Source organism: Myxocyprinus asiaticus, chromosome 10 (genome assembly GCF_019703515.2).
Source record: "Myxocyprinus asiaticus isolate MX2 ecotype Aquarium Trade chromosome 10, UBuf_Myxa_2, whole genome shotgun sequence".
Lineage (NCBI taxonomy): Eukaryota > Metazoa > Chordata > Actinopteri > Cypriniformes > Catostomidae > Myxocyprinus > Myxocyprinus asiaticus.
This window is the reverse complement of record NC_059353.1, coordinates 50,257,169-50,277,147: the sequence shown is the minus strand read 5'-3', so window position 1 is coordinate 50,277,147 and position 19,979 is coordinate 50,257,169. Positions and strand designations below refer to the sequence as shown.

The following is a 19,979-nucleotide window of genomic DNA, read 5'->3' as shown; positions in this document are numbered from 1 at the left end:
GCACCAGAGTTTAAGTGTAAATGGGTCATTGACAAATAAGGCTGTCCAAGGTGATAATTAGAAATATTAGTTTAAAACACAATATATATATATATATATATTATTCAGCACAACTCATGCCAACATTTAATTTTTCCAAGAATTTCAGCTTTTAATGAGACTGATTTTTGCTGTCTCCTAACGGTTGCACCACATGACATTTTTGAATTTAAGCCCCTGAAAAAAATATCAAAATGACTTTCAGCTCAGTAATTGAAAACATGTCCATCACAGAAGAGGTGTATTCAAGTAATTGTTTTGTGTGAGTTACATGTGTAATGTATTTTTGAATAGTTTATTAGACACGGACAAAAAAGTGAGCGTCACGTCATTGACCCAAATATCGGTTAAAAATATAGGTCAAAACTATTATCGGCCTATCTCTAGTCTAGGAAAATGCTGAAACAGTAAAAACTGTACATAAAAATCATTTTAAAAGTACCAAAAATAAATGATGACTTAGTAAACAAGTTTCCAATTCAGTTTTAATGTGATTTTTATATAACAACATGAACTAGGTTAAAAATGTTGTAGACAAACTTTGAGGTTGGCTTGATAAAGCCTTGTCTGAAAGTTAAAATTGACAGACAGACAGACAGACAAACAGATAGATAGAAAAGAAAGACTGATGATAGATAGACAGACAGACAGACAGACAGACAGATAGATAGCTAGACAGACAGACAGACAGGCAGACAGACAGACAGACAGACAGACAGACAGACAGACAGATAGATAGATAGATAGATAGATAGATAGATAGAAAATAAAGACTGATGATAGATAGACAGACAGACAGATAGATAGATAGAAAAGAAAGACTGATGATAGATAGATAGACAGACAGACAGACAGATAGATAGCTAGACAGACAGGCAGACAGACAGACAGACAGATAGATAGAAAGATAGATAGATAGAAAAGAAAGACTGATGATAGACAGACAGACAGACAGACAGACAGATAGATAGATAGATAGATAGATAGATAGATAGATAGATAGATAGATAGAAAAGAAAGACTGATGATAGATAGATAGACAGACAGACAGACAGATAGATAGCTAGACAGACAGACAGACAGATAGATAGAGAGATAGATAGATAGATAGAAAAGAAAGACTGATGATAGATAGACAGACAGATAGATAGCTAGATAGATAGATAGACAGACAGACAGACAGACAGACAGACAGATAGATAGCTAGACAGACAGGCAGACAGACAGACAGACAGATAGATAGAAAGATAGATAGATAGATAGAAAAGAAAGACTGATGATAGACAGACAGACAGACAGACAGATAGATAGATAGATAGATAGATAGATAGATAGATAGAAAAGAAAGACTGATGATAGATAGATAGACAGACAGCCAGACAGACAGACAGATAGATAGCTAGACAGACAGACAGACAGACAGACAGATAGATAGATAGATAGATAGAAAAGAAAGACTGATGATAGACAGACAGACAGATAGACAGATAGACAGACAGACAGACAGACAGACAAGAAAGACTGATGATAGATAGATAGACAGACAGCCAGACGGACGGACAGACACAGACAGACAGGCGGTTGCTAGGGTGTTGATAGGCAGTTGCTAGGTGGTTGTTGTATACTATTTGCTGTAGGCTACTAGGGATGGCTGGATACCAAATACTCAAATTCATGTGCATATGTAATGCTGATAATGTAATTTCTAATGAAATCTCGGTAGTGTACTTTGGACTGCACATGTTGACGAGGATCTAAGCTGATGTGGCATCGCAGCTCACCAGATGGGCTTGCTCTACTTTAATTTGATCCAAATCCATCAGTCGCTTGATTCCCTCCCCCACTGATGAGTCTTATCGCTTTGGGCTCAGATGATGTTGGAAACGCTTAGTGACGGATTGAAGAATCAGTCTGTGCTTTGGTCCTGCCGTAAACAACAGAGCAGAAGCGAACGACATCAACAGACCAAATCATGGCTGTAGGATGCTTTTTGTTCATTTTTCCTGATTTCCTTTTGATGACTTTAGGTGTTGAAGTGTCATTGCAAAGTGCCATTTAAATTTTTGCTGATGTTGCTGTTTTGCTGTTATTTTTCCACAGCAAATGTTGGATTCAAACCTCAGCAATCTGATCAAGAGGAATAATGAGCTGGAAAACCTGATGGGGAAGTTAATTCAGACCTGTCAACATGTGGAGGTAAAGACAGACACCTGGATTTATGCATACAGTCCTTTTGAATGATGTGCACTATTTGAGCATGTTTATATTAGTCCTGTAGTGATTGAGATTAATGACGCCAAACAGTAAAAAATGTCATTTAAATACTTTCTCGTATCCCAGTTTAAAATGCATAGGCAGCTATAATTAAGACATTTGTAGGTTGACCGTTCCCGTAATGTATAAACTTTAACAACAGTTAATTACTGTAATGTTCAGCCTTTCATGGTTTATTGCTTGATTGTATCACTTGATTTGTTATGGGGGAAGTTGTTGTTTGTTCACATTTATGTTCATATTTACCTGCATCATTTCCATGTTTTGTTTGTTCATTTGTTTGTTTTGATTTCAGCACAATGCAGCTCATCAGGAGAGCAAACTCACGGAGGAATGTGATGTTCTCATAAACATCGTCCAGCAGAGACGGCAAATTATCAGCACTAAGATAAGAGAAGGAAAGGTAGTATCATAAACAATGACCTATGTACACACACTACCAGTTAAAAGACATAACTACATTTTAGGATAATAATGAAGACATCAAAACTATGAAATCACACAAATGGAAATCTGGGAATTATTAAAACATTTTTTGTGTGTGTGTACTTTTAGTGTTTTCATCAGCACAATATTTAGAAAATTCTGTTCATGTCGAGTTATTCTAAAACGGGAGAAAAACAAAAGGCTTTGAGAATTTCACTCAGAGGAAACTCGGTTTCCTTCCTTACGGCTCGTCGATGTCAAAGGCCATGTATATATTGCCAAGGACAGAAAGACGAATGATCTTGTTCATTGAACATTATAATGGGTTCATTGCTCAAACATGAACCCTTGTGTCGTGTTATGCCATCATGGTGTTTTTAAAATTGTTATTGTATATATTAGGGCTGTCAATCGATTGCATTTTTTATTCAAATTAATTTCATGATAAATAATAAACAAATTAATTTAATATATAAATTAGGGCTGTCAAGTTAACACGTTAATTCAGTGCGATTCATTATGTAAAAAATAACGTGTTAAAAAAATTAACACAATTAATGATGTTCCAATACCGTAATAAGGAATATTCCTTCCATATGGGCAATTCAAGCTTTGAGTACCACCTGTTTTCATCGGGGGGCAGTAAGCGAGACTCGCTGTATAGGCAACGTGCAGCTTATACAGAGAACAAACCAACCCATCAGCTGACAGCACAACATGAGGAAGTTCTTGCACAGCTTGATGGAGCGTAGATCCAAAGGCAGGGATCTCAAGACGTGTTTTTCTAAGTTTCAAACTACGTTTTTAACTTGACACAGCAACCTAAAAACGGGATGTTTATGACGCAATGCAGCCGAGACGCTCCAAAAGCATCCGTCTGACGCAGGTGTACATTGTCGCATCCTTAAACAAGCCTTATAATAAATCTCGAAATGATTGATGAATTCAATTGTAAAATGTATTGCTGTGAACTGTAGGCCAAATATACTTCTTGCCTTCTAACGATACTTTTGGATTGTCTTTAACGCTTCACTTGTGTGCCTAAATAATGTAATGCATTTTAATTTTCTGTATTATATATATATATATATATATATATATATATATATATATATATATATATATATATATATATATATATATAAAATGTATAATTATTTAAATATAGCTATTTATAATTATTTAATCATTATATATTGAATTATTGCTTTCTCAGCAAATATTTATATATTTAAATAATTTGGTAACACTTTAATTAAATAAGGTTCCATTCGTTTACATTAATTAATGCATTAGGTATCATGAGTTAACACTGAACAATATATTTTTTTTTACAGCATTTATTAATCTTTGTTCATATAGTTCATGTTAGTTCATAGTGCATTAACTAATGTTAACAAACGCAACGTTTGATTTAAAAATGTATTACTATATGTTGAAATTAACATTAACATAGATTAATAAATGCTGTAAAATTATCGTTCATTGTTAGTACTTGTTAACTAATGGTGTTAACTAATGTTAACAAATGGAACCTTATTGTAAAGTGTTACCGTTCATTTTAAATATAATATAAATCATAAATATTCAGATAATTAAAATGCATTACATTGCTGTGGCAGACGAGTAAAGCATTTAGTGCCCGACCGATATATCGGTCAGCCGATATTAACCTTTCACCGATATATCGGTATCGGCGTATATTTTACCGATATACGCAGATACGAAAACTTTTTTCAGAACATATAATGCAGAAAACAATGCTTTTCATTCCAGCTCAAAAATTAACTATATCGGCCACCATATCGGTAATCGGTGAATTTTCCCCCTTTAAAATCGGCATCAGTCTCAAAAATCCCATATAGGTCGGGCTATAAAAGCATTGATAAGTCATTACATAAAAGTGGCTTTAGAAGTCAATATATTATTTATTTCTATATTATTGAACATAAGCCAGTCATTGGCCTACAGTTCACAGCAATCCATTTTGCAATTGAATTCGTCAGTAAGGGCTTGTCTAAGGTTATATTTTCAACACGTTATTTTTTTTTAATAACGTTATACAGAAATGCTCTCATGGTTTGGTGAGAAAATAATCATTTGAAGACTAAATCTTTTTACTTGTTAGTTTAATGGTAAAAGGACAGTTCGTCAAGCTTTAAATGTGTCTTGACAAACCGATGCCTGGACGTTTAAAGGTACAGTATGGAGGATTACTCATTTTATTTTTCATCATAAATGAACAGTATACTATTATTAAGCCAGTACATAAAAATCCGTGTTCTTGCTTTAACCCATCTGTCTACGATTTACATTCAGAGCTTGAAGGTTGTGTAAGCCTTGTGTATTTTGAATACTTTAAGCTCCAAATACCAGTTCTCATCTGGCATTTCTTTTTGTGTTAGCTTATATGCTAATAGTTAATGCTAATCATTGCTAATAGTTGTCATTCTCATAGTGTGTGTTTGTTTGTAGGTGGTTCGGTTGAGAAAGCTCGCTCAACAGATAGCTAACTGTAAACAGTTCATGGAGCGATCTTCATCTGTCATCTCTCAAACTGACCAAGTCCTGAAAGAGACCGATCACGCCCGTTTTCTACAGACCGCAAAGAGCATCTCGGAGAGGTGAAGAAACACCACATGCAAAAAGCTAGAAAGTCTGGCTCTGCATGGACCAGACATTATGCCGAAAGTCTTAAAATAGGCTTCATAGGTTGACTGCTCCATTGCTTAAAACTGCACATTTTGTTGTTTAAGTTGAGGTAATTGCATCAACCTGTTATATTAGCATGTTTTAACCTAGTCTCTGTTTTAAATGTGATTGTAGAGTGTCTATGGCTACAGCATCCTCACAGGTCCTGATCCCAGAGATAAACCTGAATGACACGTTTGATGCGTTCACACTGGACTTTAGTAGAGAGAAGAAACTGCTGGAGAGTTTGGATTATCTCACAGGTTTGTTCACAGATGTCAGCGTAATATCTGCTTTGTTTGTAAACGGAAGAGCAAAACAAATAATGTCTGTATTCAGATATGTATATCCATCCGTCTGTCCGTCCATCCATCATATCTATCTATCTATCTATCTATCTATCTATCTATCTATCTATCTATCTATCTATCTATCTATCTATCTGTCTGTCTGTCTGTCTGTCTGTCTGTCTGTCTGTCACTTTCTTTTTTCATCCATCCGTCTATCCATCCATCCATCATCACTCTCCTTTTCTTTCTATCTATCTCTTTTTCTTTTGTCTGTCTGTCTGTCTGTCACTTTCTTTTTTCATCCATCCATCCATCATCACTTTCTTTATCTATCTATCTATCTATCTATCTATCTATCTATCTATCTATCTATCTATCTATCTATCTGTCTATCTATCTATCTGTCTGCCTGTCTGTCTGTCTGTCTGTCTGTCAATTTCTTTTTCTATCTATCTATCTATCTGTCTGTCTGTATGTCTGTCACTTTCTTTATCTATCTATCTATCTATCTATCTATCTATCTATCTATCTATCTATCTGTCTGTCTGTCTGTCTGTCTGTCTGTCTGTCTGTCTGTCTGTCTGTCTGTCTGTCACTTTTTCTATCTATCTATCTATCTGTCTGTCTGTCAGTCACTTTCTTTTTCTATCTATCTATATATCTATCTGTCTATCTGTCTATCTGTCTGTCTGTCACTTTCTTTTTCTATCTATCTATCTGTCTGTCTGTCTGTCAGTCACTTTCTTTTTCTATCTATCTGTATATCTATCTGTCTGTCTGTCTGTCTGTCACTTTTCTTTTGTCTGTCTGTTTATCATCCATCTGTCCGTCCATCCATCCATCATCATATTCTTTTTCTATCTATCTATCTATCTATCACTTTTTCTTTTGTCTGTGTCTGTCTGTCTATCTGTCTGTCTATCTATCTGTCTGTCTGTCTGTCTGTCTGTCTGTCTGTCTGTCTGTCCATCTGTTGGCCGATAAATCAATAAAATTACCAAATATCTATATCTATCTGTCTATCTATCGATCTATCTATCGATCGATGGAACGACCGACTTCGCCCAAATGGGAAAAACTGTGATCTGAGCTTCTAGGCTCAGTTCTTTTGTTTGTTCTTTGTCAACTACTCACAGATCCTGTGGTCAATGTAACTTCTTTGTGCCAGTGTCATCAGCAACACTGTTTGCCAACTGTTTGTTCTCTTACCACACCACAGAGCTAAACATCATATTCAGTTACATTAGTTCTCTGTGACTAAACTGTTTTGTTTTCTCCCCAGCTCCTAGTGTGCCCGCTTTACGCGAGGAGCTTTGCACAGCATCTTACGACACCATCACAGTGCACTGGACATCAGAGGATGAATTTAGTGTTGTTTCTTATGAGCTCCAGTACACCATCTCCACAGGACACACTAATGTTGTCAGTAAGTAAAGCGAGCTGAGCGAGGAGGAAACAATATTCAAATTCAGTCCAGATGAACCGTCTTTAAAGTGCAGCCCAACCATATCCAGTCCATAGGAATGTTGCAATGGTGACCTCGTTATCTGAAAAGCGAGAAATTGAATTAGTTCACGCTATGATTGTATGATAAACCAAGCGCATCATAAAAGCATTGCAGAGGACTTGATGTTCTGACTCAGAAATCAACATTTTCATTCTGCAAGAATCCATGAAAATGTGTCATCCAATTGTGTATCAACTTGCCACATCTGTGGATAAGATGGAAACGGAGCAGATTATTTTGTAAAGCAAGGATTGGGCATGTAGTACAAAATGAATCATGATTACAAGGCCGACAATACCTGAAGAGACACAAAAGCTTACTGAGCACATAAGGTCACAGCATACTTGAACGATAGTTCACCCAAAAATTACAATTCTGCCATTATTTTATTATTATTTTTTTCCCAATTTGGAATGCCCAATTCCCACTACTTACTAGGTCCTCGTGGTGGTGCGGTTACCTGCCTCAATGCGGGTGGTGGAGGACAAGTCTCAGTTGCCTCCGCTTCTGAGACCGTCAATCCACGCATCTTATCACGTGACTCGTCGTGCATGACACCACGGAGACCCACAGCATGTGGAGACTCACACTACTCTCCGCAATCCATGCACAACTTACCACGCGCCCCATTGAGAGCGAGAACCACTAATCACGACCACGAGGAGGTTACCCCATGTGACTCTACCCTCCCTAGCAACCGGACCAATTTGGTTGCTTAGGAGACCTGGCTGGAGTCACTCAGCACACCCTGGATTCGAACTCGCGACTCCAGGGGTGGTAGTCAGCGTCAATACTCGCTGAGCTACCCAGGCCCCCAATTCTGCCATTATTTATCAAAAATATTGTTTTTCACTGCATAAATGTTGTTTTTTGGACCTTTTAGTAGCTTGAAAGCTTGAAAGTTTTCAATATATCACTCAGCTCTGCTAAAAAAAACTACTTTATGTGCAATTTCTGAAATGCCTTAGAGATTGTTTTAAATTTGAAGAAAGTGTCTGTTTTCGGTGCTCCAGGTCTGTGTAACTCGATGGATAGCTGGATGATCGTTCCCAACATTAAACAGAATCATTACACTGTTCACGGGCTGCAGAGTGGAACCAAATATATTTTCATTGTGAAAGCCATAAACCAGGCCGGGAGCCGCAGCAGTGCACCAGGCAAACTGAAGACAAACAGTGAGTATGCACTGCATTCTTACTCTGTTAACTTCTGTGACATCTGTGTTAGTAAAATGCTTTAGGTTTTCCTGCAATATTAGATATGAATGACTGTAATTTGCAAGAAGATGCATGTGTCCTCTGTAGCACACAATAAAGAAAGCTCATGAAATGTTTGATTCACTGTTACTGCATAACAAAGTGGACCAGACAGAAATCAAATGTTAAAAAATAATACTGGGGGGCCAAAAAAATAAACAACATCAAAGACCGTATCATAGGGACCAAGGAAGTCACAAAGAGAATCACACCATGTGAAGATGCAGGAGTGTTGTTTCAGATGTTATTTATTGGTTTACAGACCAGAGGTGAAAAAGTATGCAAATAAAAGCAGTGTTTAGGAGCAAAATAAAACCAAGGTCATTTTAAAAACTGGTACTAAAAGCTAGACAGTTCTGGTACTAAAATTAGCCCTCCAACAACAAAAGAGGCTGGAGTTTCCCTGCGCTCGAGCAGAGCTAACAGTCTTCTTTTCCAGCCATATTTTTTTTTAAATATACATTATTATGTTAAAATAAAATTGACCCCCACCTTCCCATTCTTACACAAAATTACACTGAATAACTAAGAAAAAGAGTTTAAATGAGATTTAAACTGAAAATCAAGCAATAGATATAATAAAACGGACACATAAAATAAAAATAATATTTGCACATTTAAACGTGCAAGTAAATATTTGCATACTTTCCCTAATGGTTACATTTTTGATAAAAACTGCAAACCCAAATGGAAAAAAAAAATGGAAAATGGTGCATAAAACAATAAAAGCTCACATCACAGACAGATTTTTTTGTTTGAAATTGAGCGAAATTGAGTGATTATCCATTTTTACTGATGTCAGAATACTAAAAACCAGTGTTGTTAGTTGAGACCAGCTCATCTGAGACCGAGACCAAAAGAGGCTCATATAGGCCTATGCAATCTTAAAGGGACAGTGCACCCAAAAATTAAAATTCTCTCATCATTTACTCACCCTCATGCCATCCCAGTTGTGTGTGACTTTCTTTCTTCTGCTGAGCACAAATGAAGATTTTTAGAAGAATATTTCAGCTCTGTAGGTCCATACAATGCAAGTGAATGGTGACCAGAACTTTGAAGCTCAAAAAAGCACATAAAGGCAGCATAAAAGTAATCCATATGACTCCACTGGTTTAATCCATGTCTTCAGAAGTGATCCAGTTGATTTTGGGTGAGAATAAGTCAAAATATAACTCATTTTTCACTGTACATCTTGCCATTGCAGTCTCTAGGCACGACGATGATTTCAAGCTCGAGTGCTTGATGCTTGCGCAGAGCGCTAGATGGCGCTAGAGGAAGTGTAATCGAGCTTGAAATTATGATCGCCAAGGAGAATGTTGTGAAGATCTACAGTGAAAAAGGAGTTATATTTTGGTCTATTCTCAGCCAAAACCATCTGGATTACTTCTGAATACATGGATTCAACTACTGGATTACTTTGATGCTGACTTTATCTCCTTTTTGGAGTGAGTAAAATGATGAGGAATTTAAATTTTTGGGTGAACTATTCCTTTAATGAATGTGTTAAATGTACAGTGTAAAGAACTAAATTGACTCACATATCAAATATAACTCATATATTATTTGCTTGATCTTATTTTTGTTAAACAATATTACCTGCGAGATTTAATCTTGCGAAACACACAGAAACCTCAAGTTTTTTTGTTGCAAATACAAGACCAGACCGTTCAATTCTGATGACATTAACATAATTATTTTTACATTTTCTGCAGTACGTGTTGCATTCATGTAACTATTGACTAAAGTGTTTCTAAAAGACCTGGAGGCCGTTTGGACTGAACATGTACTTAGGCTAAAAACAAAAACAAAATGCAGCGAAACTAATAGAGCTAAAGTCTGGTGTCTCGAGACGCATTTTTTAACATGGAAGGGCTTTTGAACTTGACAATGTTTTGATGCTGAAAACACAGCAGTATACAGCATAATGGTCAAAGATGTTTGTTTAGCACATTGACAACAAGTTAATAACAGCATGGACGGACACAAAAATGCATTCGGTGTAAACTGCTCCTCATTCACATTACAGAGCACCAGTTGAAGTTTCTCAAAGTTACCTCTTAAAAAAAGCACCTTTTGTTTCAATTGATTGTAGGTAGATATCCACTTCATCCAGCAGAGTTTTCAAGGCTCAGTTTTACAGGACATGGGTGCGAGGCGATAGTCAGTGTTCTGCAACTGTTATGGGGTCCTTAAATAAGGTATACCATGCGAGGAAGGGCAGCCGGTGGAGTTTCTGGTGCCCCCTTAAGGAGTCGTTGCCCTACACAGACTGCGTAATATGTGTATAGGGAGCGGCAGTACTGCGTTTGTGTGTTTTTGACGGTAGTTTCTCAACTCTGAATAAGCAGTTCGCTACATGGCCCAGTGTGATTATTAAACCCCAAAAAGCTTTGATTTCATTAAATAAATATATAGTCTGTATAGTATGTGCTGTGTGCTTCAGAGCTCTCTGCTCTCTGTCATGTGATCATGATGATCATGTTTAGAGCTGCACATTTAATCGTATTTTAACCGCAATCATGGTTTCTGCCTCTCACGGTTAATTAAGCATAATCTGCGATGTTAATGAGCTAGCAAGCAGAAATTACATCTAGGTAAAGTGCTCAGTATAGGCTGTCTATGGACGACAGACCAAATCACTGTTTCACTTACGAGCACACTCTAAAATATTTTATGTGCGCCTTATTGTATGTGCGCCGCTCTGATCTGTAATGTTATACATACACATGAGGCTAATGACACAGTGTTTCAGTGGTCTTAGAGCAGTCCTGTGCTCGATAAAAACAAATTCCATATCGTGCTCTACGAAGAGATGTGTGTGCGGCTTGTTAACATGCACTGACCGTGTTGTATTTCAATTGCTACTGATTTACTTAAGTTGCACATTTGAGGGGGGGGGCATTTTTCCCCTTTTTCTCCCAATTTGGAAAGCCCAATTCCCAATGTGCTTTTTAAGTCCTCATGGTCACATAGTGATTCGCCTCAGTCCAGGTGGCGCATTTTATCAAGTGGCTTCTTGAGCGCGTTGCCACGGAGACATAGCACGTGTGGAGGCTTCACACCATCCACCATGGCAACCACGCTCAACTCACCACGCGCTCCACCGAGAACGAACCACATTATAGCGACCACGAGGAGGTTACCCCATGTGACTCTACCCTCCCTAGCAACGGGGTCAATTTGGTTGCTTAGGAGACCTGGCTGGAGTCACTCAGCATGCCCTGGGATTCGAACTAGCGAACTAGCGAACTCCAGGGGTGGTAGGCAGCGTTTTTACCACTGAGCTACCCAGGCCCCCCACATTTGCATAATGTTTGGACGTTACAAGTTTCTAAACAAATCTAAAGTAACTCTATGGCATCAGGGTTTTGTGGACCAAGGAGGAGATGAGAGCATTCAACCATGTTTTGAAGGAGGAACATGGTACAAAGCTGTTGTCAACTCAAACTAAACACAGGAACAACAACACAAAGTCTTCCTTCAGATTTCTGTCAAAATAAAGGCTTGAAACCGTGTAACAATCCTGCATGCTAAATTATTACAGAAATGTATAACTATTGTATTGCAATAAAACTAATAATAATAATGCAACTCTTTTTACTGGCAGTTAAGCAAAATTTGAATTTGGTCAAAAGCAATCAATCACGTCATTCCTATGTTTTCCCCCAAGAGACTCTTTGTTTGAAGTTTTCCTCTGTTATGTCTGTCTTCCTGTCCTTTGCCCTAATTGTATCACAGGTGTTCCTCATCATCTTGTTAGTCCTTGTGTGTATATATGCCGTCTTGTTCCTTGTTCCTTGTTCGGTTCTTGTTTGTATGTAGTGCGTTAGTTGCCAGCATACTGCTGTTGAGTTTATGTTAACCTTCATTGTTGTTATCTCCTTCATTTGTTGTTTGTTGATCATTAAAAGAGCTGCATTTGGATCCTCTCTCTTGCCTCATCCCTACACAAACCCTAACAGAAGAACCAACCCTACAAAATGGATCTAGCAGCTTTGTTCATTCAGTTCTGCAGGGCAGATTTACCCATTAGGGAATACTCCCTTTGCTTCTGTGCCATTGCCAGACTCACAGGTTTTGAGGACTTCCATCTCAAGTCAATATACCAGATTGGATTAACAGATCACCGGTGGAGGGAACTGCCTGAGATGGGAGAATACACATGGAGGGAATATGTGAGGTTAACCCTAGAAACTCTAGCATCAGTGGCTCCTCCACTCCCTACTCTGATCCCGGCTCCAGTGGTCTCAGTGATCCCTTCGATGGAGAACACTCTCTTCCAAGCTCCGGTGGTTCCAGAGACCCCCTCGACGGAGGCCTTTCCACCTCCCGCTCCTTCTCCTATGGCTCCACCCCTGAGTATTTCATGGCTCCGCCCCCCGAGCCCTCCGTGGCTCCTCCCTAGAGTATCCCGTGGCTCCTTCTCTTAAAACTCCGCCCACTCCTCCTCCTGAGACTCTTCCTCCTGCGGCTCCGCCTGCTTCTCCTCATGCGGCTCGAGTCTTCCACGGCTCCGCCCGCTCTACCTCCTACGGCTCCGCCCACTCCATCCCCTGAATCTCCAGCGGCTTCACCTTCTGAGCCGCATACTGCTCCGCCCCCTAACGTCGCACAAAGCAGAGCTGACAGCAGATGAGCATGTTCATGACAGTCAACTGTTGATGTTGTTTCACAATGTGCAGCCGCCAGCACTGACAAAACAATAGGAATGTGTGTATTTGACACCTATCCCGAGTCCCGATCATTATAATGTTTTTGTGCATGTTTTATTGGTTTATTCAAAGTCATCTCTTCATTATTAACCATTTTATGGCCATCTATATGCATCACGTGCTTTTAAAATGACAAAATAAAAAAATGGATTTGCTATCCAGTAGAGGGTTGATGCAATGGATGAAACTCTTTTAGATTGTTGACTGTTGTTGATATTGATTGACAGGTCAGCCGTTTAAGCTCGACCCGAAGTCTGCCCACAGGAAGTTAAAGGTATCACATGACAATCTGACTGTGGAGCGTGATGAGGCATCGTCCATGAAAAGCCACGCACAGGACCGCTTCAGCAGCACTGGGAACTACGGTGTCACTGGGAACGTGTACATTGACAGTGGGCGACATTACTGGGAAGTTCTGATTGGAGGAAGCACATGGTAAAACGCAGACTGTTTTAACTTTGCAAAATAGAACCATTTCATAAAACTTAATTGCATAACTTTATCTTATTCATACTCAGTGACATGATACAGTATTTTGCCATGTCACATGATGATAAAACTGAATATTATTGCATTTTAACTCTTGTGTTGTGTTCGTTTGTGCTAACACCTTTTGTTGTCCCAGTTAAAAATTACTGGCCCGCTAAGATTGTTAATAAATCTCTCATATTGCATATATTATCCCAAGATATTGCATTAGATCTTTTTCAGTCATTAATAAATTAATAACCACTTGCTTGATCTGAACAAAATAGGTGTCATTTTAAAGCTTAGAATCTGGACATTACAATACATATATCTGATCCTAACAATTATTAAGTTATTATTTTTTATTTGCTAACAAATTAGAACTGTTTTGTTCTCATAATTTGAAAATTATTATCACAACAATTATATTCAGAGTTAAACCTTAAAAAGATGAGATAGTCGTGTGTTATGTATCGTCTAAATTTGTAGAATGCAATGAGCAAACTGCTGTGAGTTTTAGTGTATGAAATTCCCACTAACACACATAAATATAATTAACAGGAGTGTCTTTTTGTCACGTTTTCCCTTATTACTTCCTGAAATATTCATATAACATAGACAATGACATATCGTAACTTACAGCAGACTATCCCGATTCAAACGAGCCCAAATACAACATAATATGATAATCTTGAAATATTCCTCAAAGAGTGTACATGGAAAGATGATGCACAAAAGGGCGCTCAACACACGTTGTGTGTGTGTGCGAGAGTGTGTGTGGTTGTGTTGTGTGTGTGTGTGTGTGTGTGTGTGTTTTGTGTGTGTGTGTGTGCTGTGTGTTGCATCTGTGTATGTCTGTCGTGTGTGTGGTTGTGTAGTGTCTGTGTGTGTGGTTGTGTTGTGTGTTCTTGTGTGTTGTATGTGTCTGTGTGTTTTTGTGTGTGTCTCTGTGTGTTTGTTGTAATTATAATTATAATTAATTATAATTTTCTTTATTTATCACACATTATACATTTGCACATATACAGTGAAATTCTTTTTTTCACATATCCCAGCTAGGCTGGGGTCAGAGTGCAGGGTCAGCCATGATACGGTGCCCCTGGAGCAGATAGGGTCAAGGGCCCAACAGTGGCATCTTGGCGGTGCTGGGGCTTGAACCCCCGACCTTCTGATCAGTAACCCAGAGCCTTAACTGCTGAGCTACCACTGCCCCCCCTTGTCTGTCTGTCTGTCTGTCTGTCTGTCTGTCTGTCTGTCTGTCTGTCTGTCTGTCTGTCTGTCTGTCTGTCTGTCTGTCTGTCTGTCTGTCTGTCTGTCTGTCTGTCTGTCTGTCTGTCTGTCTCTCTCTCTCTCTCTCTCTCTCTCTCTCTCTCTCTCTCTCTCTCTCTCTCTCTCTCTCTCTCTCTCTCTCTCTCTGTGTGTGTGTATGTATGTGTGTCTGTGTGTTCTTGTGTGTGGTTCTGTGTTTTTGTGTGTGTGTCTCTGTGTGTGGTTGTGTAGTGTCTGTGTGTGTGTGGTTGTGTTGTGTGTGTGTGTGTGGGTGTGGTGTGTGTGTGTGTTTGTGCGTTTTATGTGTGCGTTGTTGTGTGTGTGTGTGTGCGTTTTGTGTGTGCGTTGTTGTGTTGTGTGTGTGTGTATGTGCGTTTTGTGTGTGCGTTGTTGTGTTGTGTGTGTGTGTGTGTGTGTGTGTGTGTGTGGGCAGGTTTAAGTGGTTTTTTTTAGGTTATAAACTGGTAATTACAAGGGTATTATGCTATAAATGTGATTTATGAGGACATTTCTATTGTCCCCATAATTTAAATAGATTAAAAACACACTAAAAGATGTTTTATTGAAAATGTAAAATGCAGAAAGTTTTTTGTGAGGGTTAGGTTTAGGGGTAGGGTTAGGGTTAGGGGATAGAATCTATAGTTCATACAGTATAAAAATCATTATGTCTATGGAGAGTCCTCATAAAGATAGCTAAACCAACATGTGTGTGAGTGTGTGTATATATATGTGTTTGTGTGTGTGTGTGTGTGTGTGTGTGTGCGCGCGCGCACATGTCCGAGGTCAAAATGACTGGAACACAACATAAGGGTTAATAAGTTTACATTTACAAACAAACTTGAACGCACATGTACAGTAAAAGGAGTCTTTCATTATTTACTCACCCTCATGTCATTTTAAAGCTGTATGCTTTTATTTTTTCCGTTCCGTTTTTTTGGAACATGAGTATTTTTGAAGAATCGTTACAGCGACGCAACGATAGTTTGTATCAATCTTGTCTGAAAAAAAAGCACTGTATAGATATTTTATATTGCAAGTCTTCTGAAGCTTTGTGTGAGGAACAGGCTGAAATTAAAATCGTCATTCAGTGATAATCTTCCTCTCAAATTTCCTTCTACATTCAAAATATCAGCAATTAATGACTTCAGTTTCAGTCTGTTTATGTTCTCACATAAAGCTATCGTATGACTTAAGAAGACTTGGAATAAAGCGCACGAGTGGTATGGACTACTTTTATGATACTTTAATGGTTTGTTTGTGTCCTTTTTGGAGCTTGACAATCGTAGTCACCATGAACTGTCAATTGGCAAAAAACTGCATGCAGATTATTTCGAATTTCTCCTTTTGTGTTTCATAGAAGAAATACAGCATACAGGATCTACATGAGGTTGAATAAATAATTCAACAGCATTGTAATTTTTTTGGATGAACTGTTAATTCGTGTAATTTTTTCTTTAATTGCTTCAAGGTTCGCCATTGGAATTGCCTACAAATCAGCTCCCAAGCACACGTGGGTCGGTAAGGATTCGGCGTCATGGGTGCTCTGTCGCTGCAACACATCATGGGCGGTGCGGCATAATGGTAAAGAGTTTCCAATCGAACCCTCTCCTCACATGCGCCGTCTGGGCATTCTGCTCGACTACGACTCGGGATCGTTAGCGTTTTACGATGCAGCTGGAACACAGCACCTGTACACGTTTGACATCGCCTTCTCGCAGCCCATCTGTCCCGTCTTCAGCATCTGGAATAAATGCTTGACCGTCCTCACAGGGCTGCCCATACCAGACCACCTAGAGATCAGTGACCCCCATGACTAAACCAACACCCGAAAATGAAACTTCTACCATTTACTCACCCTCATGTTGTTCCAAACCCGCAAGACTTTCCCTCTTCAGTGGAACACTAAAAGTGATTTCTTGACGAAAGGTCTGGACACAACACATTTTACTTCTGTAATGTGACAGATTTTACAAGCGAAACAGGATAGTGATTAAGACAAAATGTGGGGAGGTACTTCATCTTAGGTAAAACATTTGAGTTACAGTATATACCACAATGGAGTCACGTTGAAACGTTTGAGGTATTGGTGACGAGACGGAGCAAGTTATTTTTTTTTCTTGGGAATAACTAGGGGTGGGCGATATAAGCAAAGATTTCTGTCGTGATATTATGGACATTTTTGCCGATCAGTACATACACATTGTTATGGAAAGTGATTCAAAATGTTTTTTAAAAATAGTAAACATTTGTTTTTGATTTAAAACAATGTCCAAAGTAATGTTCGACCTGTCATACCCATTGCAAAAAACAAAAAACAAAGTAAATATAAAATTATTAAAAATATTATTTAATCTATTATACCGTTCATCTACACTATCCCTATCATTTTTCATTTCAAGCAGAGAATAAGGCTTCTCTCTTTATCACATATTTGTTTTGGATTTAGCCTTTCATTGGATACCGGAAACCATTTTGGCGACTATATTATAGATATACAATGCACAGTTGACAAAGCGGTTATTTGATAATACTTATTTAATAAAACTGCGAGAACAGATGTCGGTATGAAAGCTTGACGGTGTCAGCAACAGTAAGTAAAGGTGCTGTCACATTTACTTTTGCACGGTGAAATTCTGCAGACGAAGAAGGTGTTGATGGATGTTAAGTGCAATAGATAAACATAGCATAATTGTGAGGGCTGAACGACTAATTATAATAAAAACAAAATCACCATATGACCTAGTGTGATTAACAAACAGAGAAGGCTGCGATTTAATTAACTGCATTAAATATGCTCACATTATGCACTTATGAGCGCAGAATTACGCACATGTACGCATGGGCATAATTCCACATGTTTGGCAGCTACGTTACTATACAAATCTAAAATAACCACATGACATCGCATTTTATTTTATTTTATTTTTTTGGACAGAAAGAAAGATCAGAGCATTTTATTGAACTCAACTATAAACAGAAATAAAAATATCTTCATTCACTTTTGTGCAAAAATAAAAGCTTGAAGGTTTAACCTGACATACAGGTTAAGAAAGTATTACTGAAATACATTACTATTGTATAATAATAATAATTATTATTATTATTATTATTTTACAACAATATATTTCTGTAATACTTTCTTAACTAATATATATATATATATATATATATATATATATATATATATATATATATATATATTAGGGCTGTCAATCAATTAAATTTATAGAATTAGTTACATAGTGTACCGATTAATTAATCGCAGTTAATCGTATATATAAATATTTAAGAAAGCCCCTCAAATAACAATAATTCAATATATAATGAGGAAAAAATTATATATATATATATATATATATATATATATATATATATATATATATATATTTTTTTAGAATATGTTGTGCGTGAATATGTTGTGGTGTGTGTGTGTATATATATATATATACATTATATATATTATAAAAATAATAATATTTCAGATAATTAAAATGCATTACACTATTGTGGCAGAGGAGTTCACCATTGATAAGACAATACAAAAAGTGGCTTTAGAATCTAATATATTGTTTATTTGAATATTATTGAACGTAAGTTAAATTGAATTCATCAATCAGTCCAAGATTTATTATGAGGGCTTTTCTAAGGACCCGTCAATGTACACCTGCGTCAGACGGACGCTTGTCTCACTTTGGTTGCAGTCGCGTCATAAACATGCCATTTTAAGGTCGCTGTGTCAAGTTACGTGTAGTGTAATACTCAGAAAAAGATCCCTAAGTTCTGATCTGCGCTCTATCAAGCTGTGTTTGAATGCAAGAACGCGTCCTCATGTTGTTCTGTCAGCTGAAGGGTTGGTTTGTTCTCTGTATAAGCTGCGCGTTGCCTATATTGCGAGTTTCGCTTACTGCCCCCTGCTGAAAACAGGTGGCACTCAAAGCTTGAATTAATCAGGAATCTTCCTTATTACAGTCCGGGGGCATGATTAATTGTGTATACATTTTTAACATGTTATTTTTTTATATAATTAATCACACTGAATTAACGTCTTAAATCAACAGCCCTAATATTTATATATATTTTATTGTATAATAATAATTAATAATTAATTTAAAATGATGCATTTAAGATTTCTGTCATGCTTAACTTAATAATAATATTTATATATTTATATTGTAGTGTATAATAATAATAATAATAATAATTAAGAATTCATTTAAAATAATAAATGTAATATAATAATAACAGTTATTATTTAGTATTATATAACAGTAAAATAATGTTCAAGTTGACTGGGTTCCAAAAAAATTAATAAAAAATAATGGAAAGTGGGCTGAGACCCTTTCACAAGTGGACATAAAAAAAGGGTACACTGTGGACTGGTGCTATGTGAATCTGTTTCACTGTTTTATATATTTATTTACTCTGGTTCTTTTTAAGAGGGCTCAAGTGTAAACACCCTTCCTAAAACAGTATTTCCGTTGTTTTTTTTTTTATCAAATCGCAGTTCAAATCGCAGTATTTTTCTAAATAATCGCAATTCATTTTTTGGTCCAAATCGTTCAGCCCTAATAATTATAATATAATGACTATTTGTAGCGCAACCTCTGATTGGAATGTGCATTCCCTGCCATGCGGCGGCATTTTGCATAACCGTTGATCGGTTGACACCTTATATATTTTAACCGGTATATCCCCCACCCCTAGGAACAACATACAGTACAATAAGACCAGATAAATTAAGAAAGTAAATAGGGTCAAATATTAATGTGTATCGACTTTGTAAGAAAATATGTCACTTCATTTACATTCCATAATCAAGCACCTTGAGTCGTACTGTTTGGTTTTGTCCAAACAGAACCTTTTTTAAATTCTCATGCACCTTTGGTTGCATTATTTACAATGTTTTTTTTTTTTTTTTTTTTTTAAGTATAACCTTGTGTCCATATACGATTCTTGACCTTTGTAAGACTTCTGCGCTTTTGTGTGTCCCTAATACTATTAAAATGATGCTCTTCTTTGCTTACTGGAAATTGCTGGCTGTGTTCGG

General features: G+C 37.3%; 1 protein-coding gene across 2 annotated transcripts in view; it reads left to right on the top strand.

Annotated features, from left to right (window-relative positions):
• LOC127446981 (E3 ubiquitin-protein ligase Midline-1-like) overlaps positions 1–17,294 on the top strand; it is a 44,892-nt gene extending 27,598 nt beyond the window's left edge. For both annotated transcript variants that reach the window (XM_051708398.1, XM_051708397.1), the window contains exons 3-10: positions 2,140–2,235; positions 2,609–2,716; positions 5,215–5,363; positions 5,566–5,693; positions 7,003–7,146; positions 8,241–8,402; positions 13,423–13,630; positions 16,401–17,294. In XM_051708398.1, coding sequence (XP_051564358.1) covers positions 2,140–2,235; positions 2,609–2,716; positions 5,215–5,363; positions 5,566–5,693; positions 7,003–7,146; positions 8,241–8,402; positions 13,423–13,630; positions 16,401–16,749 — 1,344 coding nt within the window. In that variant the 3' untranslated portion in view covers positions 16,750–17,294. The remainder of the gene's footprint in view (positions 1–2,139; positions 2,236–2,608; positions 2,717–5,214; positions 5,364–5,565; positions 5,694–7,002; positions 7,147–8,240; positions 8,403–13,422; positions 13,631–16,400) is intronic.
• Positions 17,295–19,979: the final 2,685 nt, after the last annotated feature.